The sequence below is a fragment of the Loxodonta africana genome, chromosome 3, assembly GCF_030014295.1.
Source record: "Loxodonta africana isolate mLoxAfr1 chromosome 3, mLoxAfr1.hap2, whole genome shotgun sequence".
NCBI lineage: Eukaryota > Metazoa > Chordata > Mammalia > Proboscidea > Elephantidae > Loxodonta > Loxodonta africana.
The window spans coordinates 29,939,170-29,958,093 of NC_087344.1; the positions used below are offsets into that span (position 1 = coordinate 29,939,170).

At 41.0% G+C, this 18,924-nt stretch overlaps 1 protein-coding gene across 11 annotated transcripts in view; it reads right to left on the bottom strand.

Annotated features, from left to right (window-relative positions):
• Positions 1-2,131: 2,131 nt before the first annotated feature.
• The window catches only part of LOC100664952 (zinc finger protein 420-like), a 34,869-nt gene continuing 18,076 nt past the window's right edge, over positions 2,132-18,924 (bottom strand). For 5 of the 11 annotated variants that reach the window (XM_023552297.2, XM_010593259.3, XM_010593260.3 and 2 more), the window contains 3 exons: positions 17,065-17,188; positions 15,103-15,253; positions 2,133-14,741 (listed from right to left, as the gene is read on the bottom strand). In XM_023552297.2, coding sequence (XP_023408065.1) covers positions 13,004-14,741; positions 15,103-15,253; positions 17,065-17,188 — 2,013 coding nt within the window. In that variant the 3' untranslated portion in view covers positions 2,133-13,003. Of the gene's footprint in view, positions 14,742-15,085; positions 16,995-17,064; positions 17,189-18,924 lie in introns of those variants that run through there. The other 6 variants (XM_064280844.1, XM_064280843.1, XM_010593262.3 and 3 more) reach the window with 6 other exon arrangements.

Below are 18,924 nucleotides of genomic sequence, written 5' to 3' on the forward strand. Positions count from 1 at the left end.
GCCCAACACAGTAACCAGAAAGAATGTTCCCTGCACCCACTTTGGTGACCAGCCAGATATGTCACCTCACCAGCAATGTCAATCATCCTGACAGGCACCATCTACACCTCTGCCAAACAATAAGCAGGAGATCCTAGTGCCCTCATCCAACATCCACCCAACTTTAACACACATCCCCACACCCAAATAATTCCTGAAGGCCATCAGCACTGGCACCGAAATCCCTTGATAACCCACCACCTACTGGATGCCAGCTCATGCATGCACAGCAGGCTTACTCTGTCCATTCGGTTAGCATTTTCTCTCAGCATATACAGAGATGTCCTTCCCTGACCTCCATAGGATGCACTAACTGGTAGCACCAACCCAGAAGGACCGCAGGGTCCCACAAGGGCTGTGAAAGGGCCCTGACCATGCAACATTTGTCACCAATATCAGAGAAAAAACCTGCTCTGCCACCTCCAGTCAATCCAGTAAGTGAAGACATATGACCCTAACCATAGAGGATTCACATGTGGGTGTGACCCACCATACGCACTCGTGAGAGGAAATCATTCCTAGCCAATAGACATCTCTGAAGTTACACATATGCCAAATCCGTGAAACAACAGTGAATACAAAGGAAGAAAGACATTCTAAAGAGAAAGAAGAGAAACAGCTCCAGATAAAACAAAGCACAAAACAAATAGTTATAAAATCAATATATATATAAATTAATTAATGCCTTAATGCCTTAAAGACAGCAGACAATAACAAATCATATGAAGAAACACAATAAGATGGCTCAAACAAGTGAACAAAATAAAGGGACAGAATACCTTCCTGAGGAAGAAATAGTAATAGAGCTGTCTGATAAGGAATTCAAAAGACTTGCACATGGGATACTCAAAGAGATCAAGGAAAACACTGACAAAACCCTGGAAGAATTTAAGAAAACAAACAAAAAAAACCTGTTGCAGTCAAGGATAATTCCGACTCATAGCAACCCTATAGGACAGAGAACTGCCCCATAGGGTTCCCAAGGAGCGGCTGGTGGATTCTAACTGCTGACCTTTTGGTTAGCAGCCGTAGCCCTTCACCACAGTACAAAACAAAAAGACAAATAGACTATTAGAGACCATACAGAAACAACTAGAAACCCAGATACAAAAGTAAAGTGGTCAGAGATGAGAGGGAACTCATACCACCAAGAAAGAAGCACCAGGAGCAGAGCACGTCCTTTGGACCCAGGATTCCTGGTGCTGAGAAGCTCCTAAACCAAAAGAAGATTGATGACAAGGACATTCCCCCATAACCAACAGAAGGCCTTCTCTGTGAGCTAATGACCTGAATTTGAAGTTCTAGCCTCCTAGATAATAAATTTCCATTTGTTGAAGCCACCCACTTGTATTTCTGTTACAGCAGCACTAGATAACTAAGACAGAATTTGGTACTGGGAGAGTGGGGTGCTGCTCTAACAGATACCTTAAATGTGGAAGCAGTTTTGAAACTGTGAATGGATAGAGGCTGGAAGAGTTTTAAAGTGCCTAATAGTAAAAGGTTAGATTGCCTTGAAGAGACTGCTGGAATTATGGATGTCAAAGGCAATTCTGGTGAGGACTCAGAAGGACGTGAGGAGAGCTGTAATACTGGGGATGGTGCAGATGGCTAGAAGCATCAGCAGAGAAACAGCAGCAGCAGAACCAGGAGACCAGCATGAGACAGCACTGGAGCCAACCCATGGAGTAAGAGAGCTGGATGCCTTTATGCCAGAGGCTTCCTGGCAGAGTGGGTTGCCTCTGGGCACTTACTGGTGGAGCTAGGCTTGCCAACCCACAGGGCAAGAGACCTGAGTGCCTTTGGGCCAAGGTTTACTTGCAGAGTGGGGTGCCTCCTGGCACTTACCGGTATAGCTAAAGAGCTTTGGAACACTTGCCCAAGCATGGCAAACACAAGGCTGGCCCAAGGGTTCAAGAGGCCAAGGAACAAGGAAGCAGAAGCTGAAGAGACAAGGAGCATGGGAAGCAGAGCTGCCTCAGTCTCAAAGGGTAGGGCCATGACCTCTGGTGTCTCAAAAGGTGGAGCCGTGGCCTCTGGGGTTTCAACAGGTCGGACCTCAGCCTCCCAGGTTTCAAAGAGTCAGATCTTCCCCAGCTCAGTTCTGGAGCATGGGGGCTGTCTTTCATGAGTGCCAGCGGGATGGGTCCAGATGTGCTGCGCAAAGCTGAGGGGGTGGGGCGGCCATGCCCAAGGGGCAGAACAGGGCCTGCCAAGGCCTGGGGGTGGAGTAGCCACTCAGATGGACTAGGAGTATGAGGGAGCAGATCTGCTGTTCCAGTGGGCCTGGAAGGCAGAGCTGAAGCTTAGTCCTGAGGGGTCTGTACTGAGAATCTGGAGAGTATTGCCAACACCTGCCAACACCCAGGGCCTAATTGCCTAAATGGTCAGAGAACAGAGGATTATTTTCAAGGCTTGTGAGCTAATGTGTTCTGCTGACTTGTTGGGTGCCTGTTATCTCTTCTTTCCCTCCAATTTGTCCCATTTGTAATGGAAATGTCTACCTGTGCCTGTGTCAACATTGTACTTTAGAAGCTGATGACTTGTATTCTATACTTCACAGGTGAAGAGGAATTTTCCCCCAGGAGATTTTGGACTCGGAGTTGATTTAAGACTTTTGGTATGATATGATGGGGTGAATGTGTTTTACATGTGTCGAGGACATGAATTTTGGGGGGCTGTTTTAATCATCTAGTGCTGCTATAACAGAAATACCACAAGGGAATGGTTTTAACAAAGAGAAATTTATTCTCTCACAGTCTAGTAGGCTGAAAGTGCAAATTCAGGTCAGCTTCAGATCAGGGGAAGGCTTTCTCTGTCAGCTCTGGAGAAAGGTCCTTGTCAATCTTCCTGTGGTCAAGGAGCTTCTCAGTGTAGAGACCCTGGGTCCAAACACGCACGGTGCTCCCAGTGCTTCTTTCTTGGTGGTGTGAGGTCCCCATGTCTATCTGCTTGCTTTGCTCTTTTATATCTCAAAAGAGATTGGCTTAAGACACTATTTAATCTTGTAGCTCTCGGTAGAACTGCCAATAATCCATCTCCTCAAAATCACAGATATAGGATTTACAACACATAGAGAGATCACATCATATGACAAAATGATGGACAGTCATATAATGACCTAACCAAGTCGACAGATATTTTTGTGGAACACAGTTCAATCCATGACAGTGGCCAAAGGAAGAAATGTTAGGGATTGAATTGTGTGTCCCCCAAAATGTGTGTCAACTTGGCTAGGCTATGATTCCCAGTATTGTGTAGTTGTCTACCATTTTGTGATCTGATGTGATTTTCCTATGTGTTGTAAATCCTAACCTCTGTGATGTTAATGAGGCAGGATTGGAGGCAGTTATGTTAATGAGGCAGGATTCAATCTACAAGATTAGGTTGTATCTTGAGTCAATCTCTTTTGAGATATAAAATAGAGAATTAAGTAGAGAGGAGAGGGACCTCATACCACAAAGAGAGAAGCACCAGAAACAGGAAACAGCGTGTGCTTTGGACTCAGGGCTCCCTGTGCTGAGAAGCTCCTAGACCAGGGCAAGCTCGATGACAAGGACCTTCTCCCACAACTGACAGAGAAAACCTTCCCTGGGAGCTGATGCCCTGAGTTCACACTTCTAGCCTCCTAGACTATGAGAATAAATTTCTGGTTGTTAAAATCTCCACTTGTGGTATTTCTGTTATAGCACCGTAAGATAACCAAGACAAATGGCAACTGGATAACACCTTACTTCTATTGGGTAACAGAAGAACTTAAAAAAATGAAATTTAAAAAATTCTTAGAACCAAATGAGAATGAAAACACAACATACCAAAATCTTTGGGACACATAACAAGAAGTCCTCAGAGGAGTATTTATAGCAATAAATGCAGACATCAAAAAAGAAGTGAAGTCCAAAATCAATAGCTTAAACATAAAATTCAAACAAATAGAAAAGGAGCAGCAAAAGAAGTCCACAGTCTCCAGAAGAAAGGAAATAGTAAAGATCAGAGCAGGAATAAATAAAATATAGAAAACAGAAAAACAATAGAATCAACAAGACTAGCAGCTGGTTCTTGAGAGGATCCATGAAGTTGACAAATCCCTGGCCAAAATGATAATGGAAAAAAAAAAATGAGAAGATATAAATAACTGAAATAAATGATATGGGAGACATTACAACAGAACCAACTGAGATTTTAAAAAAATTAAAAAATCATGACAGAATATTATGAAAAATTGTACCCTAACAAATTAAAAAACCTAGAAGAAATGGACAGATTTCTAAAAACACACTGCCTACCTAAACTAAAACAAATGCACAAAACCTAGAGACCTACAACAAGAGAAGAAATTGAAGATGTCATCGAAAAAACTCCTAATGACAAAAAAATCTGGCCCAGATGGCTTCACTGGAGAGTTGTACCAATCATTTAGAGAAGAGTTGATGCCAGTTCTACTCAAACTACTACAGAACATAGAAAAGGAAGGAATACTCCCTAATTGACTCTATGAAGACAGCATAAACTTGATACAATTTGTGTTCAGATTGTTGAATGGGAAACTACTTTGCTGTATAAACATTTACCTAAAACACAAAAAATGTTTAAAAAAAAAAGTCCCATGTACAGTAAGTGAAGGTGATTTTGATGAAGACTTTGTTGCAAGTAGGAGCTGGTTCAGTTGTTTCAAAGTTAGGGCAAATTTACGTAACATTCAAGTGCAAGGTAAGCAGCAAGTGCCGATGTAAGTGCTGTGATTTTTCTGAAATGCTGAAAAAATTATTGAGGAGGGAGGCTATTTCACAGATCAAATATTTAATGTAGACAAGACTGGCTTATTTTGGGGGAAAATTGTCTGAAAAGACCTACATTTTGAAAGAAGAAAAAAAATGCAGCAGTACATAAGGAATCGAAGGCTAGACTAATGTTACTGCTTGAGGGTAACGCATCTGGGGATTTCAAGCTCAAGTCTTTGCTTGTGTGTTGTTGTTGTCGTCGTCAGGTGCCATCGAGTCGGCTCTGACTCATAGCAACCCCATGCATAACAGAACGAAACACTGCCCAGTCCTGAGCCATCCCCACAATTGTTGTTGTGCTTGAGCTCATTGTTGCAATCCACCTCGTCGAGGGTCTTCCTCTTTTCCGCTGACCCTGTACTCTACCAAGCATGATGGCCTTCTCCAGGGACTGATCCCTCCTGACAACATGTTAAAAGTATGTAAGACGCAGTCTCGCCTTCCTTGCTTCCAAGGAGCATTCTGGTTGTACTTCTTCTAAGACAGATTTGTTCGTTCTTTTGGCACTCCATGATATATTTAATATTTTTCGCCAACACAATTCAAAAGCATCAATTCTTCTTCAGCCTTCCTTATTCATTGTCCAGCTTTCACATGCATATGATGTGATTGAAAACACCATGGCTTGGGTCAGGCAGGCACACCTTAGTCTTCAAGGTGACATCTTTGCTCTTCAACACTTTAAAGAGGTCTTTTGCAGCAGATTTACCCAATGCAATGTGTCTTTTGATTTCTTGACTGCTGCTTCCATGGCTGTTGATTGTGGATCCAAGTAAAATGAAATCCTTGACAACTTCAGTCTTTTCTGTTTATCATGATGTTGCTCATTGATCCGGTTGTGAGGGTTTTTGTTTTCTTTATGTTGAGGTGCAATCCATACTGAAGGCTGTGGTCTTTGATCTTCATTAGTAAGTGCTTCAAGTCCTCTTCACTTTCAGCAAGAAAGGTTGTGTCATCTGTGTGACGCAGGTTGTTAATAAGTCTTCCTCCAATCCTGATGCCCCATTCTTCTTCATATAGTCCAGCTTCTCGTATTATTTGCTCAGCATACAGATTGAATAGGTATGGTGAAAGAATACAACCCTGACGCACATCACATGTCTGTCAGTTTGTTGTACTGTGGGGGCTTGCGTGTTGCTGTGATGCTGGAAGCTATGCCACCGGTATTCAGATACCAGCAGGGTCACCCACGGAGGACAGGTTTCAGCTGAGCTTCCAGACTAAGACAGACTAGGAAGAAGGACCCGACAGTCTACTTCTGAAAAGCATTCGCCAGTGAAAACCTTATTAATAGCAGTGGAACATTGTCTGTTATAGTGCTGGAAGATGAGTCCCCCAGGTTGGAATGCACTCAAAAGATGACTGGGGAAGAGCTGCCTCCTCAGAGTCGACCTTAATGACCTTAATGATGTTTTCGCTTGTGTATTGCTCCCTAAATCCGAGGTCAGCTTACTATTATTAAGGCATGTCTTCCTGTTATTCATTAGACAAATTCAAAGGCTTGAGTTAAAATTGCCATCTTTGAAGATTGATTCTTGAACCATTTTGTCCCTGCTGTTGAACGTTATTTCTTGACCAAGAAAATTCCTTTTCAAGATTCTCCTTGTGCTTGACAACACATTCGTACGTTCAAGTATTTTAGATGATCTTCACTCCAACCTAAAGGTCATATTTTTACCCCCAACACCTCATCCATATTTCAGCCAATGGACCAGGGAGTCATAGCCTCCTATTATGACGGTGCATGATCTCACAAGAAGTCAGGGCTATCTGAGATGATGTGATGAGCTTAATGGAGTTCTGGAGGAATTATTACATCTATGATGCCATCGGAAACCCTGGTGGCATAGTGGTTAAGTGCTACGGCTGCTAACCAAGAGGTCGGCAGTTTAAACCTGCCAGGCGCCCCTTGGAAACTCTATGGGGCAGTTCTTCTCTGTCCTGTAGGGTCGCTATGAGTCAGAATTGACGGCACTGGGTTTGGTTTTTTTTTTGTTTATGATGCCATCAGAAATATTGCTGGTTCTCGACATGAAGTGAAACAGTCAAATATGAAAGGAGTGTGGAACAAATTATGCCTCCAGTTTGCCATGCTTTTGAATATACTATGGACTGCCAGAAGAACGAACAAATCCGTCTTGGAAGAAGTATAGCCAAAGTGCTCCTTGAAAGCAAGAATGATGAGACTTAGTAACACGTATTTTGGCCATGTTATCAGAAGGGACTAGTCCCTGGAGAAGGGCATCATGCTGGAGAAGGGCATCATGCTTGGTAAAGTGAAGGGTTGTTGAAAAAGAGAAAGACCCTCAATGAGATGGATTGACACAGTGGCTGCAACAATGGGCTCAAATGTAGCAAAGATTGTGAGGATGGCACAGGAATGGACAGTGTTTCGTTCTATTGTACATAGGATCACTGAGTCAGAACCTACTCAACAGCACCTAACAACAACTGACAACATCGCCAAAGCCAGGCAAGGTGTGGTTGATATTGGTAATTAGCTGCAGTTAAACAACAGAGAAAATAATGTTGTAGAGTGACTTGACTCCCACGCCAAAGAACTAACCAATGAAGACCTTATGGAACTACAGCAGCAAATGATAGCATTTGAAGGCCAGGACCTAAAATCTCTAGAACTGAAAAAGTTTTTGATGAAAGAGTTAGCTGAAGCCTTTCATCTCATTGAAGCAGAAATGCCCAAGATAGAGGAGCAAGATCCATATACAGAGAGGTTCACCATAGTTTCCGTATAGTTTCTGAGGCCTCAGCTGCTAGAAGATCATTTGAAGAGAAAAAGGAAAGCTCTGTACAAACCTCCCTTGATGCCTGCTTCAAGACATTGACTCCAGTAGTAAACCCCACCCCTCCAGCAGCAGAATCAAACCAAGACTCTCCAGTACCAGGTCCATCCTGTCCAATACCAGGCCGATCATCTTCAACAGTTGCCATTTCTCCATCATCATCTAACTATTGTTATGTTACCTCATGACTGCCCCTTCCAGTATTCAAGATATGGAGTATTAACCTTTAATCATGATCTTTTGTTCTTTTTTTTCTAACTCCACTGTCTTAAGAACTTTTTTTTTTTTAGTCTGAACACATACACCCATACACACACACAAATTCTCACACGCTTTCTCTTCAGTACAGTGTCATATGTACTCACATGTATTGTTCTGGTTGTTGTTAGGTGCTATAGATTGTTCTGACTCATAGTGACCCTCTATACAACAAAACGCTGCTCTTTCCTTGCACCATCCTCACAATGATTGCTGTGTTTGAGTCCATTGTTTCAGCTCCTGTGTCAGTCCATCTTCCTGAGGATCTTCTCTTTTGATGACCCCTATTTTTAAAAAAACATGATGTCCTGCTCCACAGATTGGTCCTTCCTAAGTAACATGTTGAAAGTACTTGAGACAAAATCTCACCATCCTTCTAAGAAGCATTCTTGCTCTACTTCTTCTGAGACAGATTAGTTCATTCTTCTGGCAGTTGATGGCATATTGTTTTCTTCACTAGCACCATAATTCAGAGGCATCAATTCTTCAGACTTCGTTATTCATTGTGCAGCTTTCCTATCCATATGAGGCAATTGAAAATCCCATCGCTTGGGTTAGATGCACCTTAGTCCTCAAAGGAACATCTTTGCTTTTTAGCATTTTAAAGAGGTCTTTTGCAGATTTTCCCAATATGTTGTTTTATTTCTTGACTACTACTTCCATGGGCGTTAATTGTGGATCTGAGCAAAATCCTTGACAACATCAACATTTCCTGCAACATATTCATGATCATTGGGATGTTTGGGCACATTGTTGTGGCTATTAGGGCGATAAATCTCATTCAGGGTTAACCTTGCTTTTACCTAACCTCTACTGTACCAAACATGATGACCTTTTGTATCACCTGGTATTTCTGGTTACATGGTAAGCCATATTTTCCACCTTAACATAGGGAAAGAAAAGCAACCCTGTGTGGTGAAAAATTATTTTATGCAAAGAGTTGGAATGTCTCTGACTTTCATGAAGTAGTCAGGGCACATTGTGTAACACATTCTAAGGTGACTCAAGGTGTGAGGCACAAAAGACCCATCATGTAACATAACAATAAGCACCTCTACCTGAACTCCAGATAGGAGATGGGGCTGGAGAGTGAATTCAATCATATGACCAATGATTCAATCACTTGTGCCTTAGTTAAAAAACAATAAAAACTCTGGGCAGTGAAGGTCAGGTGAGCTTCCTGGTTCTTGATAAGACTCCTATGCATAGGTGGAGGGAGCGTATAAAGTACCATGAGATATGGGAGCTTCCTATTTGAGACCCTCTCAAACCTCGCCATGTGTGTCTCTTTTTTATGCTGATTCTGATTTGTATCCTTTTGCTTAAAATCCAATTTTAAGTACAGCACTTCCTGAGTTGAGTCATTTTAGCAATTTATTGAACCAATGAGTAAAGGGCACCATCAAATTTCAGTTAGTTGGAAATACTGGTAGCCCTGGGAGCCCCCAAACTTGTGGTTAGTGTCTGAAGTGTTGGCCAGACATGTATGTCTAGAGGACTGTACCTTTTATGAGATCAGATCTTGCTCCAGGTACTTAGAGACAGAAGAATTGCATTTGCAATTGGTATCAAGGGACCATTTAGAGTGGAGATCAGAAGTAGACAAGCACAGGAACAGACACTTTAAGCCCACAACTGGGAGGAAGTATAGGTTGGCAACCAAGAAAGAAGCCTTGGTGCAGGGCACTGGGTTTCTTTTTATATGGTCTTTCTGGCCATGGTTTTGTAACACCCAAAAATACTTGGGTGGGATTATGCAAATAAGGTGCCTATGGCCTACCAAGGAGAGTGGTTAGTTTTTCCATCTCACTAAGCTTAAAAAGAGCCAAACCCACAAGTTATGGGGGGGTGGCATCGTTACCATCAAGAACCTGGAGTGAAGCATGTCTGCTGGACCCAGGGTCACCGTGCTGAGAAACCCCTAGACCCAGGAGACAGAGAGACAGCTGTAACACTGGAGGTGGCACAAGACAGCAGTGACATGGGACCAGCAGATGGCTGTAGTGGGCTCACTGACCCAGAATGAAAGAGTTGAGCACCTTTGGACAAGAGGCTTCCTGGTGGAGTGGGGTGCCTCTAGGCACTTAATGGCAGTGCCAAAGAGTTGCAACCCTTGCCTGAATAGGCAGAGGCCAGGACCAAATGGGGCCCCACAGCAGTGACCTGCCTGCGGACATGGCCAAGTTGTCTGATCAAAGAATTGTATCCTTAGTTGTTTCTGTTACTTCCAAGTTGATCCTGATCCCAAATTGTAACCTGTTACTTCCCCCCAATAAACCACATAATCATTAGTATGGTCTGCAAGATCTATGTGGCCATTACAACAAATTATCAAACCCAGAAAAGCAGCAGACAGTGCTGTGAGAGCGACAGCTGGTGTCAGGAACGGGTAAAAAATTTGGAGAGTGTAGGTATGTCTAACCTCCACCTCACAAGAATCAACTTTGGGCAGATGCTGATATTCTCTTCCTTGTGCACTTAGACAAAGTCTAATGTAACACCATTTTATATTCACATTGCTAGAAGGTTTGTCACTCACAGAAAAAGAACATAATACAAATCCACATTTTATGATTGTCTTGATCTATTTTTTGCTTCTGCTACAGTATCTCTTTTGCCTACTCTTTGATAATAGAGCTGGGCCTTATATTTTTCTCCTTGGTCAATATCCAGTGTATGGAGGACATTACAGGAAGAAGGGCTTCCCTTTCCGATCCCACTGAGATCGCTTCCCAGGCTTCCAGTGGGGGCCCTTTTGTACCTAATTTATTCCATGTAGGTTCTCCAGTGCCGAGCTACTGCATAGTGCACCACTTGGACATTGTAAGTTTTCTCCAACTTTCAGTCTGAGCAGTGGTGGCATATCCTGGAAACTCATACACTTGATTGTGGCTGAATCTAGATGAAACATCCCACACCCTCTCCCCAGCAGATGTGGGGCTGCCTATCAGGTAAGCGGCCCAACCAAACTTAATTCCCTAAAGCCAGTAGCACACGGAAGTTTGCTAAATTCCTTCCAAAACAGCCTCTATAAATCCCAGTAACAACTGGAATTATACATCATTGGTGGAATATAAAATGGCACAACCCCTTTGAAAAACTGATTGGTTGTTTTGTATAAAAGTAAATAAAACTACCATATGACACACTCATAGGGATATATGCACACAAAAAAATAATAAAATTTATGTTCACATAAAAATGTGTGCATAAACATTTTTAGCTGTTTTATTCACAAAAAGAGGAAACAACACAAATATCCTTCTACTGGTATATACACAAAGTGAGATGTGTATACAATGGAATACTATACAGCAATAAAAAGGAACAAACTATCAATACATTCATCAACATACATAAATCTCCAATCCATGATGGTAAATGAAAGGAGCCAGAATCTAAAAGCTACATACTGAATGACTAGTATAGGGACAGTTGCCAGGAATTCACATTGAGGAGAAGGTGGACTAAAAAGAGGCAGCACTATGGATTACTTGGAGGTAAGAGCTATTCTGTGCTTTCCTTGTTGTACTGATTATATGAATTGATATGTGTCAAAACTCATACTACGGTACATTCCAAAAGTAGATTATCATTTTTAAATTTAAAAAATATACCAAAAACCCACTGCTGTCGAATCGATTCTGACTCATAGCGACCCTATGGGAGGCCAGGTGGTGCAGTGGTTAAGAGCTTTGCTACTAACCAAAAGGTTGGCATTTCAAATCCACCAGCCGTTCCTTGGAAACCCTGTGGGACAGTTGTACTCTGTCCTGTAGGGTTGCTATCAGTCAGAATTGACTCAACAGGAATGGGATAAAAAATATACATGTTATGTAAAATATTTAGTACAACACTACACATACAGGAACAATCAGAATCTTTCAGAAAATGCTACTTTGCATACAAAGAAGGCTAAAAGAAAATACTCAAAACAACAACTGTGGCAAGAATTTGAATAATTTATGGGTTTTCCTCATGATTTACTGTTAAATTTTCTATGAGACCATACTGCATTAGAATGTGGAAAAGTACAAAAAGTTTTAAAAATACCTGTTAAATAGAAAACAAGTTTCAAGATATCCATATGTTGATGAGATTTTGCAATAAAGAAAATGTGAATATAACAGCAAAATGACATTTGGATACTTATTTAAAGCCATGTGCTACAATTGAAAGGGTACTTTGGCTTCAATCACAATTTCTCTATGGGTGTGACGTCTCATAGGGGTTACTAAGAAAGGACAATAAAGGTTTCCCTCATCTTTTACATTCATAGGATCAATCCACAGTGTAATAAATTACATGTTTTGTAAGAATTCCATAGACTCACAGATGTTTCCATGTTCCTTACATATACATGACAGGCCTCAAATCTGACTTGTCACGTATTTAGTAGAAGTAATTAGTGAAGGAAACCCTGGTGGCATAGTGGTTAAGTGCTATGGCTGCTAACCAAGAGGCTGGCAGTTCGAATCCCCCAGGTGCTCCTTGGAAACTCTTATCAGGCAGTTCTACTCTGTCCTATACGATTGCTATGAGTCGGAATCAACTCGATGGCAGTGGGTTTCGTTTTGGTTTTTGAATTAGCGAAGGCTTTCTCATATGTGTGAATTCTCACAATCTTAGGTAGTATGAGAGGAAAAGCAAAAACTTTCTTTACATTACTTGGTTTCTATCCAATGTATTTTACGTTTTCAAAAAGATGAGGGACGACTGAAGCTTTCCAACATTACTTACACATGTATTGTCTTTCTGGTGAGCCTTCTCTCTTTCCTTTCATACATAAGGCCTTCCTCCACTGGGAGATCTTACATGTTTAGAGAGGCATGAGAAAGAACTAAAGACCTCCTCACAGTCTTTACATTCATAAGCTCTCTCTCCACCATGACTTTTGTGTTCCTCACGGTAAAGAATAGCAAAGGCTTTTGCACATTCCCTTGGAAACCCTGGTGGCATAGTAGTTAAGTGCTATGGCTGCTAACCAAAGGTCAGCAGTTCAAATCCACCAGGCGCTCCTTGGAAACTCTATGGGACAGTTCTCTGTCCTATAGGGTCACTATGAGTTGCAATGGACTCAACGGGAACAGGTTTTTTGTTTTTTTTTTTTTGGTTTTGCACATTCCCTTAATCAAAAGGCCTTACTCTGCTGTGAATTCTTATATGTGCAGTGAGGTGTGATGACTGACTAAAGGTTTTCCCACATTCCTTACATACATAAGGTCTCTCTCCAGTGTGAGCTCTTTTATGTACAATAAGATGTGAGGAGTGACTAAAGGCTTTTCCACATTCCTTACATTCATAAGGCCTCTCACCACTGTGAGTTCTTGTATGGTAAGAGAGGTTTGAGAACCGATTAAAGGCTTTCCCACATTGCTTACACTCATAAAGCCTCTCTTTACTGTGAGTTCTCATATGTGTAGTTAGGGACGAGGAACGACTAAAGGCTTTCTCACATTCCTTACATACATAAGGTCTATCTCCAGTGTGAGCTCTTTTATGTATAGTGAGATATGAGGAGTGACTAAAAGCTTTTCCACATTCCTTACACTTATAAGGCCTCTCTCCACTGTGAGTTCTTATATGGCCAGAGAGGGTTGAGGACTGACTAAAGGCTTTCCCACATTCCTTACATTCATAAGGCCTCTCTCCATTGTGAGTTCTCATATGCCTAGTGAGCTGTGAGAAAGAACTAAAGGCTTTCTCACATTGCATACATTTATAAGGTCTCTCTCCACTGTGAATTCTTACATGTGCGGTGAGGCGTGAGAAACAAGTAAAGGCTTTCCCACATTCCTTACATTCATAAGGCCTCTCTCCACTGTGAGTTCTTACATGATAACAGAGGGTCGAGGACCGACGAAAGGATTTTCCACATTCATTACACACATAAGGCCTCTCTGCACTGTGAGTTCTCATATGTCTGGTGAGGTGTGGGAGACAACCAAACGCTTTCCCACATTCATTACATTCATAAGGCCTCTCTCCACTGTGTGTTCTTTCATGTTGAGTGAGGTGTGAGGACCGACTAAAGGTTTTCCCACATTCCTTACATTCATAAGGCCTTTCGCCACTGTGCGTTCTTCTATGCTGAATGAGGGATGAGGCCTGCTTAAATGCTTTCCCACATTCCTTACATTCATAAGGCCTCTCTCCACTGTGAATCTTTATATGGTTACAGAGGAATGAGGAACGACTAAAGGCTTTCCCACATTCCTTACATTCATAGGGCCTCTCTCCACTGTGAGTTCTCATGTGTCTAGTGAGGTTTGAAGAATGTCTAAAGGTTTTCCCACATTCCTTACATTCATAAGGCCTCTCTCTACTGTGTGTTCTTATATGGACAGTGAGGCTTGAAGAAAAACTAAAGGTTTTGCCACATTCCTTACATACATAAGGCCTCTCTCCACTGTGAGATCTTATATGGGTAGTGAGGTCTGAGGATTGACTAAAAGCTTTACCGCATTCCTTGCATTCATAAGGCCTCTCTCTCCTGTGAGTTCTTATATGTTTAGTTAGGGACAAGGAACAACTACAGGGTTTCCCACGATCCTTACATGTACAAAGTTTCTCACCAGTAAGTGTCCTAAAATGAGGTTTTATGAAAGACGACCAACTGCAGGCTTCTTCACATTCCTTACAATAACAAGGTTTGTATCCAGTGTGAGATCTGATGTGATGCTTAAATGTATGATCCTTGAAGGCTTTTCCACACTCACAACATTCGGAAGCATTTACTCCAGCAGCTCTTTTGAGCCTTGTAAGATTTGCAATCTGGCTCAAAGTTTTTCCACACTGATTACCTTCTTTATATGTCTTTACTTTATCTTCTTTACTTGTTTGGAGGCTTTCTACCATATATTTTCTGTTGAAAACAGGGAATATGTTGTTAGAATTAAACCTTTTTACCATTTCAAAATTAGCATACACTGTGCATTTTCTGCCCAGCATTGTCTCATGTTGCATAGGTTCATCCATCTCATGGAGTGCTTCCAATACTTTCATAGTCTTTCTAAATAACGGAGCTTTATGATAATTGTATACAGGTGAAACATGCCTCAAATACTCAATATCTGATTCACATTTATGGAAATATTGTGTTGTCAAAATAAGGTGAACACATAATTTTAGAGCTAGTTTTCTACATACATACATCTACACACACAAAAATGTCATGACACATTAAGACTCTCCTGAGGCATTGCTTACTGTCAGGTGTTTGATACCTCAAACGCCTTTCCTGGTTTTTATGCTGATTTTCATAGTCATGGAATTCACAGATTTCTCCTACCATGGACGAGCAGGAATCATTCTTCATGAATTGCACTATTATATGTTCAAGGGATAACTTTTGTCCATTATTATCCTGTTGAGAAACTGACACAATAATTTTAAGTGGTTTTGTAGTTCATAACATGAAACAAGGCAGTAAGGAAATTTTATGAAGAACAAGGTACCTGTGAGGAATGAAAGACTGAGGCAGTTGGCTCTTCCAGGATTTTGATAAAAGTCCGGAGAGTAAGAACTTTACTAAGAAATAATTTCATGATGATTGAAAGTGATGGTGAGTAAAAACCAAACCAAACCAAACCCCATTGCCATCGAGTTGATTTCAACTCATGACGATATTATAGGACAGAGTAGAACAGCACCATAGGGTTTCCAAGCCTGTAATTTTTACAGAAGCAGACTCCCACATCTTTCTCCTGTGGAGCAGCTAATGGGTTCCAATTACCAATCCCTCAGTTAGCAGCCAAGAGCTTTAACCACTGTTCCACCAGGGCCCATCAGTGACTAGAGTGTTATGAGGACAGCAAAACTGAAAGGTACTGCAAACAATGCAAGTGTGTAAAGGTAACATTAAAAGAGGAAATGGGGAAGGTCTTTTCCCAGAAACAGAGACAGCATGAGAGGATTGATGAAAAATCAAAAAAGTGAGCTCAGATATGTGTTGAAGTTCAGCCACCTCAAAGGAAAAGAGACTTTTTTTAGTTGATTTCTTCAAATGTAATGCTGCCCAGTAGGGATGGTCCTTCAAAGTATTCTTGCTTTCCTTTGCTACCAGATACACTGTATCCAAATAAGTCCTATGTCCCCTCTTTTCAGATCTTCCCCTTGCTTCAAAGACAGAAAAAATAGTGTGGCTGATATGCTGCTCATCAGGAAAATCAGATCACTAGGGCACATAAAGGAGGAAATTCCTGTGACACTGTGCCAATGTTTTCATATCCAGGGTCTCTAGAGATAGATAGTTGTGATTTTATTCACAGAAAAATAATCACGTCAAATTGGTAACATACATGGTAAAACTCAAAGGAGGTCCTACGCAGAAAAATAATCATGTCAAATTGATAACTTACACAATAAAACTCTCTAACGAGTTACTGAAGCAAAAATCTTTCATTGCCTCAAAACTGACTCCTGCAGCCAATGTTCACACTTAAAGTACTTAAAGAGTATCATTGACTCCTCTGCCGAGACATCCCCCCACTCCGTCACGGTTACCGACCACCCCTCACAGTCCGCCAAACCACAGCCTCTACCGGTAGCTTGGCCTGACCACACTGTGGCCCTAACCACAGTTTGAATTTGGTGTCAGAATCCTACGCATCTGTGAACCAAGATTTTGGTGCATAAGCAGGACCTGAAGAGCTGTGTTCTCAATCTGTCCTTGGATCTAAACATCACCGACATGATTCAACATCCAGACCTCCAAATGCAGACATGGGAGGGCTAAGGGCAGAGATTTCCAGGGACGAAATCCAACCCCCAGATGCCACTGGAAATAAAAAGCTCCCCAACCTGCTCAGGCAGTGAGCATGTGGCCTTATGGTCTCTAGACCCTGTGTTGATCCTTGTCTGTGCAGACAATAAATTTCCACTTTGTTTCCCTTGCAACTGGTGGTATGGCATCCGTCTTATTTCGATCAGCTAATAACAGAGGACAAGAACCCTCATTCCATTACATCTAGACTTTTAACCACAAGAGAAAAAAAGAGATAGTTTAATACATACGATTTTTACTTTTATAGGGAAGCCACTGGAGTCTAAGCTCCACCGAGGGCAGTTAAAACGTCTGTCATGTTTTCCAATATATTCCTATTCCTCAAGCCAAATTCTACAAGGTCAAAGAGAACAATATATTTATAAGTCAAAGAAGTAAATAAGAAAAATGAAGCCATTCTTACCTGAGTCCAGGTTCCTGAAGGTTTCCACCATCACATCTTTATACAGTTTCCTCTGAGAAAAATCCAACAAAGCCCACTCTTCCTGAGTAAAGTCCATGGCCACATCTTCAAATACCACTGAGTCCTAAAACATCACATATATTCTGAATAAGCAAGGTACCACACTCTTCCATGTGTGCAAAAGGATGGGTGAGGCTGACAGTTCTCAGGAACTGAGAATACATAGAGAGACCACACAATGCTTGGTGTTCTCGCCAGAATCTGAGTATCAGGTTCATCCCTTTGCTATCTACATTTATCTCCTGACTGGTAGTATCTTATTTCATAGATTTAACAATATTTCTAACACACTGAGCTTATCTCTCCAGTTTGACTATAATAAATTCCAGTCTTATTCGTATCTATACTTATGGTCCAGAACAGCTAGAACACATTGCATAAGGGAAAGAAATCCTCAGGCAATGAAAGATCTATTTCCCCATTCAGGTCAAAATTTCCTTGTGGAAAAAAAAAAAAAAATTCACCTTCTGTAAGACTCACCAGAACACTCAACAAAAGATGAAGCAGTGGGTGAAAGCAGGATGAGAATATTAATAACTGGGAATCACTAAAGGCCTGGAAGCTTTTCACTTTGCTTGTATTAACAACGCAAGCTTGACAGATTCAGATAGGGGAGTGATTTTGGAATTACTACACTAGAAGCGTAAAACATCTATGGATTCATATGATACGACTGCGATGGAAAATGTGCACCACATGCAACAACAGATGAGTAATGTGAGCAGAGAGATGGAAACGCTTAAGAAAAATCAAAAGAAAATCCTAGAGATCAAAAACAATGTAACAAAAATGAAGAATGTCTTTAATGACATCGGCAATAGATTAGACATGGCTGAGGAAACAGCTTAAAAATAGGTCAAGAGGAACATCCAAAACTGAAATGCAAAGAGAAATAAGAATGAAAAAAGAAAGGGGGAGGGGAGAGAATATCCAAGAAGTGTGAAACAAAAGGTATAAACGTGTGTAATGAGAATATCAGAAAGAGAAGAGAAAAACTAAAAGAAATATTTGTAGTAATAAATGGCTGATAAGTTTACAAAATTAATGATAGACACCAAACCATAGAAACGTAAGTTCAGACAACAAGCAGCAGGAAAAGTGCAAAAATCTACATGAAAGCATATCATATCTGAACTATGGAATATCAAAGAATGTATATACTGAAAGATTCCAGAGGAGAAAACATGCCTTATCTACACAGCAGCAAAATTATCAAGTGCAGTAGACTTGTGTTAGAATCAAGAAGATAGCAGAGTAAAATAATGAAAAGTACTAGGGGAAAAAAAACACCAAAATAGAATTGTGCGTACAGCAAAATTTTCCATTACAAGTAAAGGAAAACTATAGACATTCTTGGACAAACCTATTTTGAAGGAATTTCTTGCCAATATGTATGACTGGCAAAAAAATGTTAAAAGACGTTCTTCAAAGAAGAGAAGGAAACTGAATAGGTCAGAAACTCAAATGCATAAAAAGAAGGGAAGAACACTGAAGAAAGAGAAAACAAAATTTTATCTTTCTTAATTATCCTGAAGTACAATGCTGTCAGTGAAAGGATAATATCCATACACCTACAATGAATACCAGATAATGCAACTATTATTCAAATTTACACACCAACCACAAAAGCCAAAAATAAAGAAATTGAAGATTTCTACCAACTTAGGCAGTGTGATACTGATCAAACATGCAATCAAGACGCACTGATAATTATAAACCCAACCCAGTTCCGTCGAGTCAATTCTGACTTACAGCGACCCTATAGGACAGAGCAGAACTGCCCCATAGAGTTTAACCACT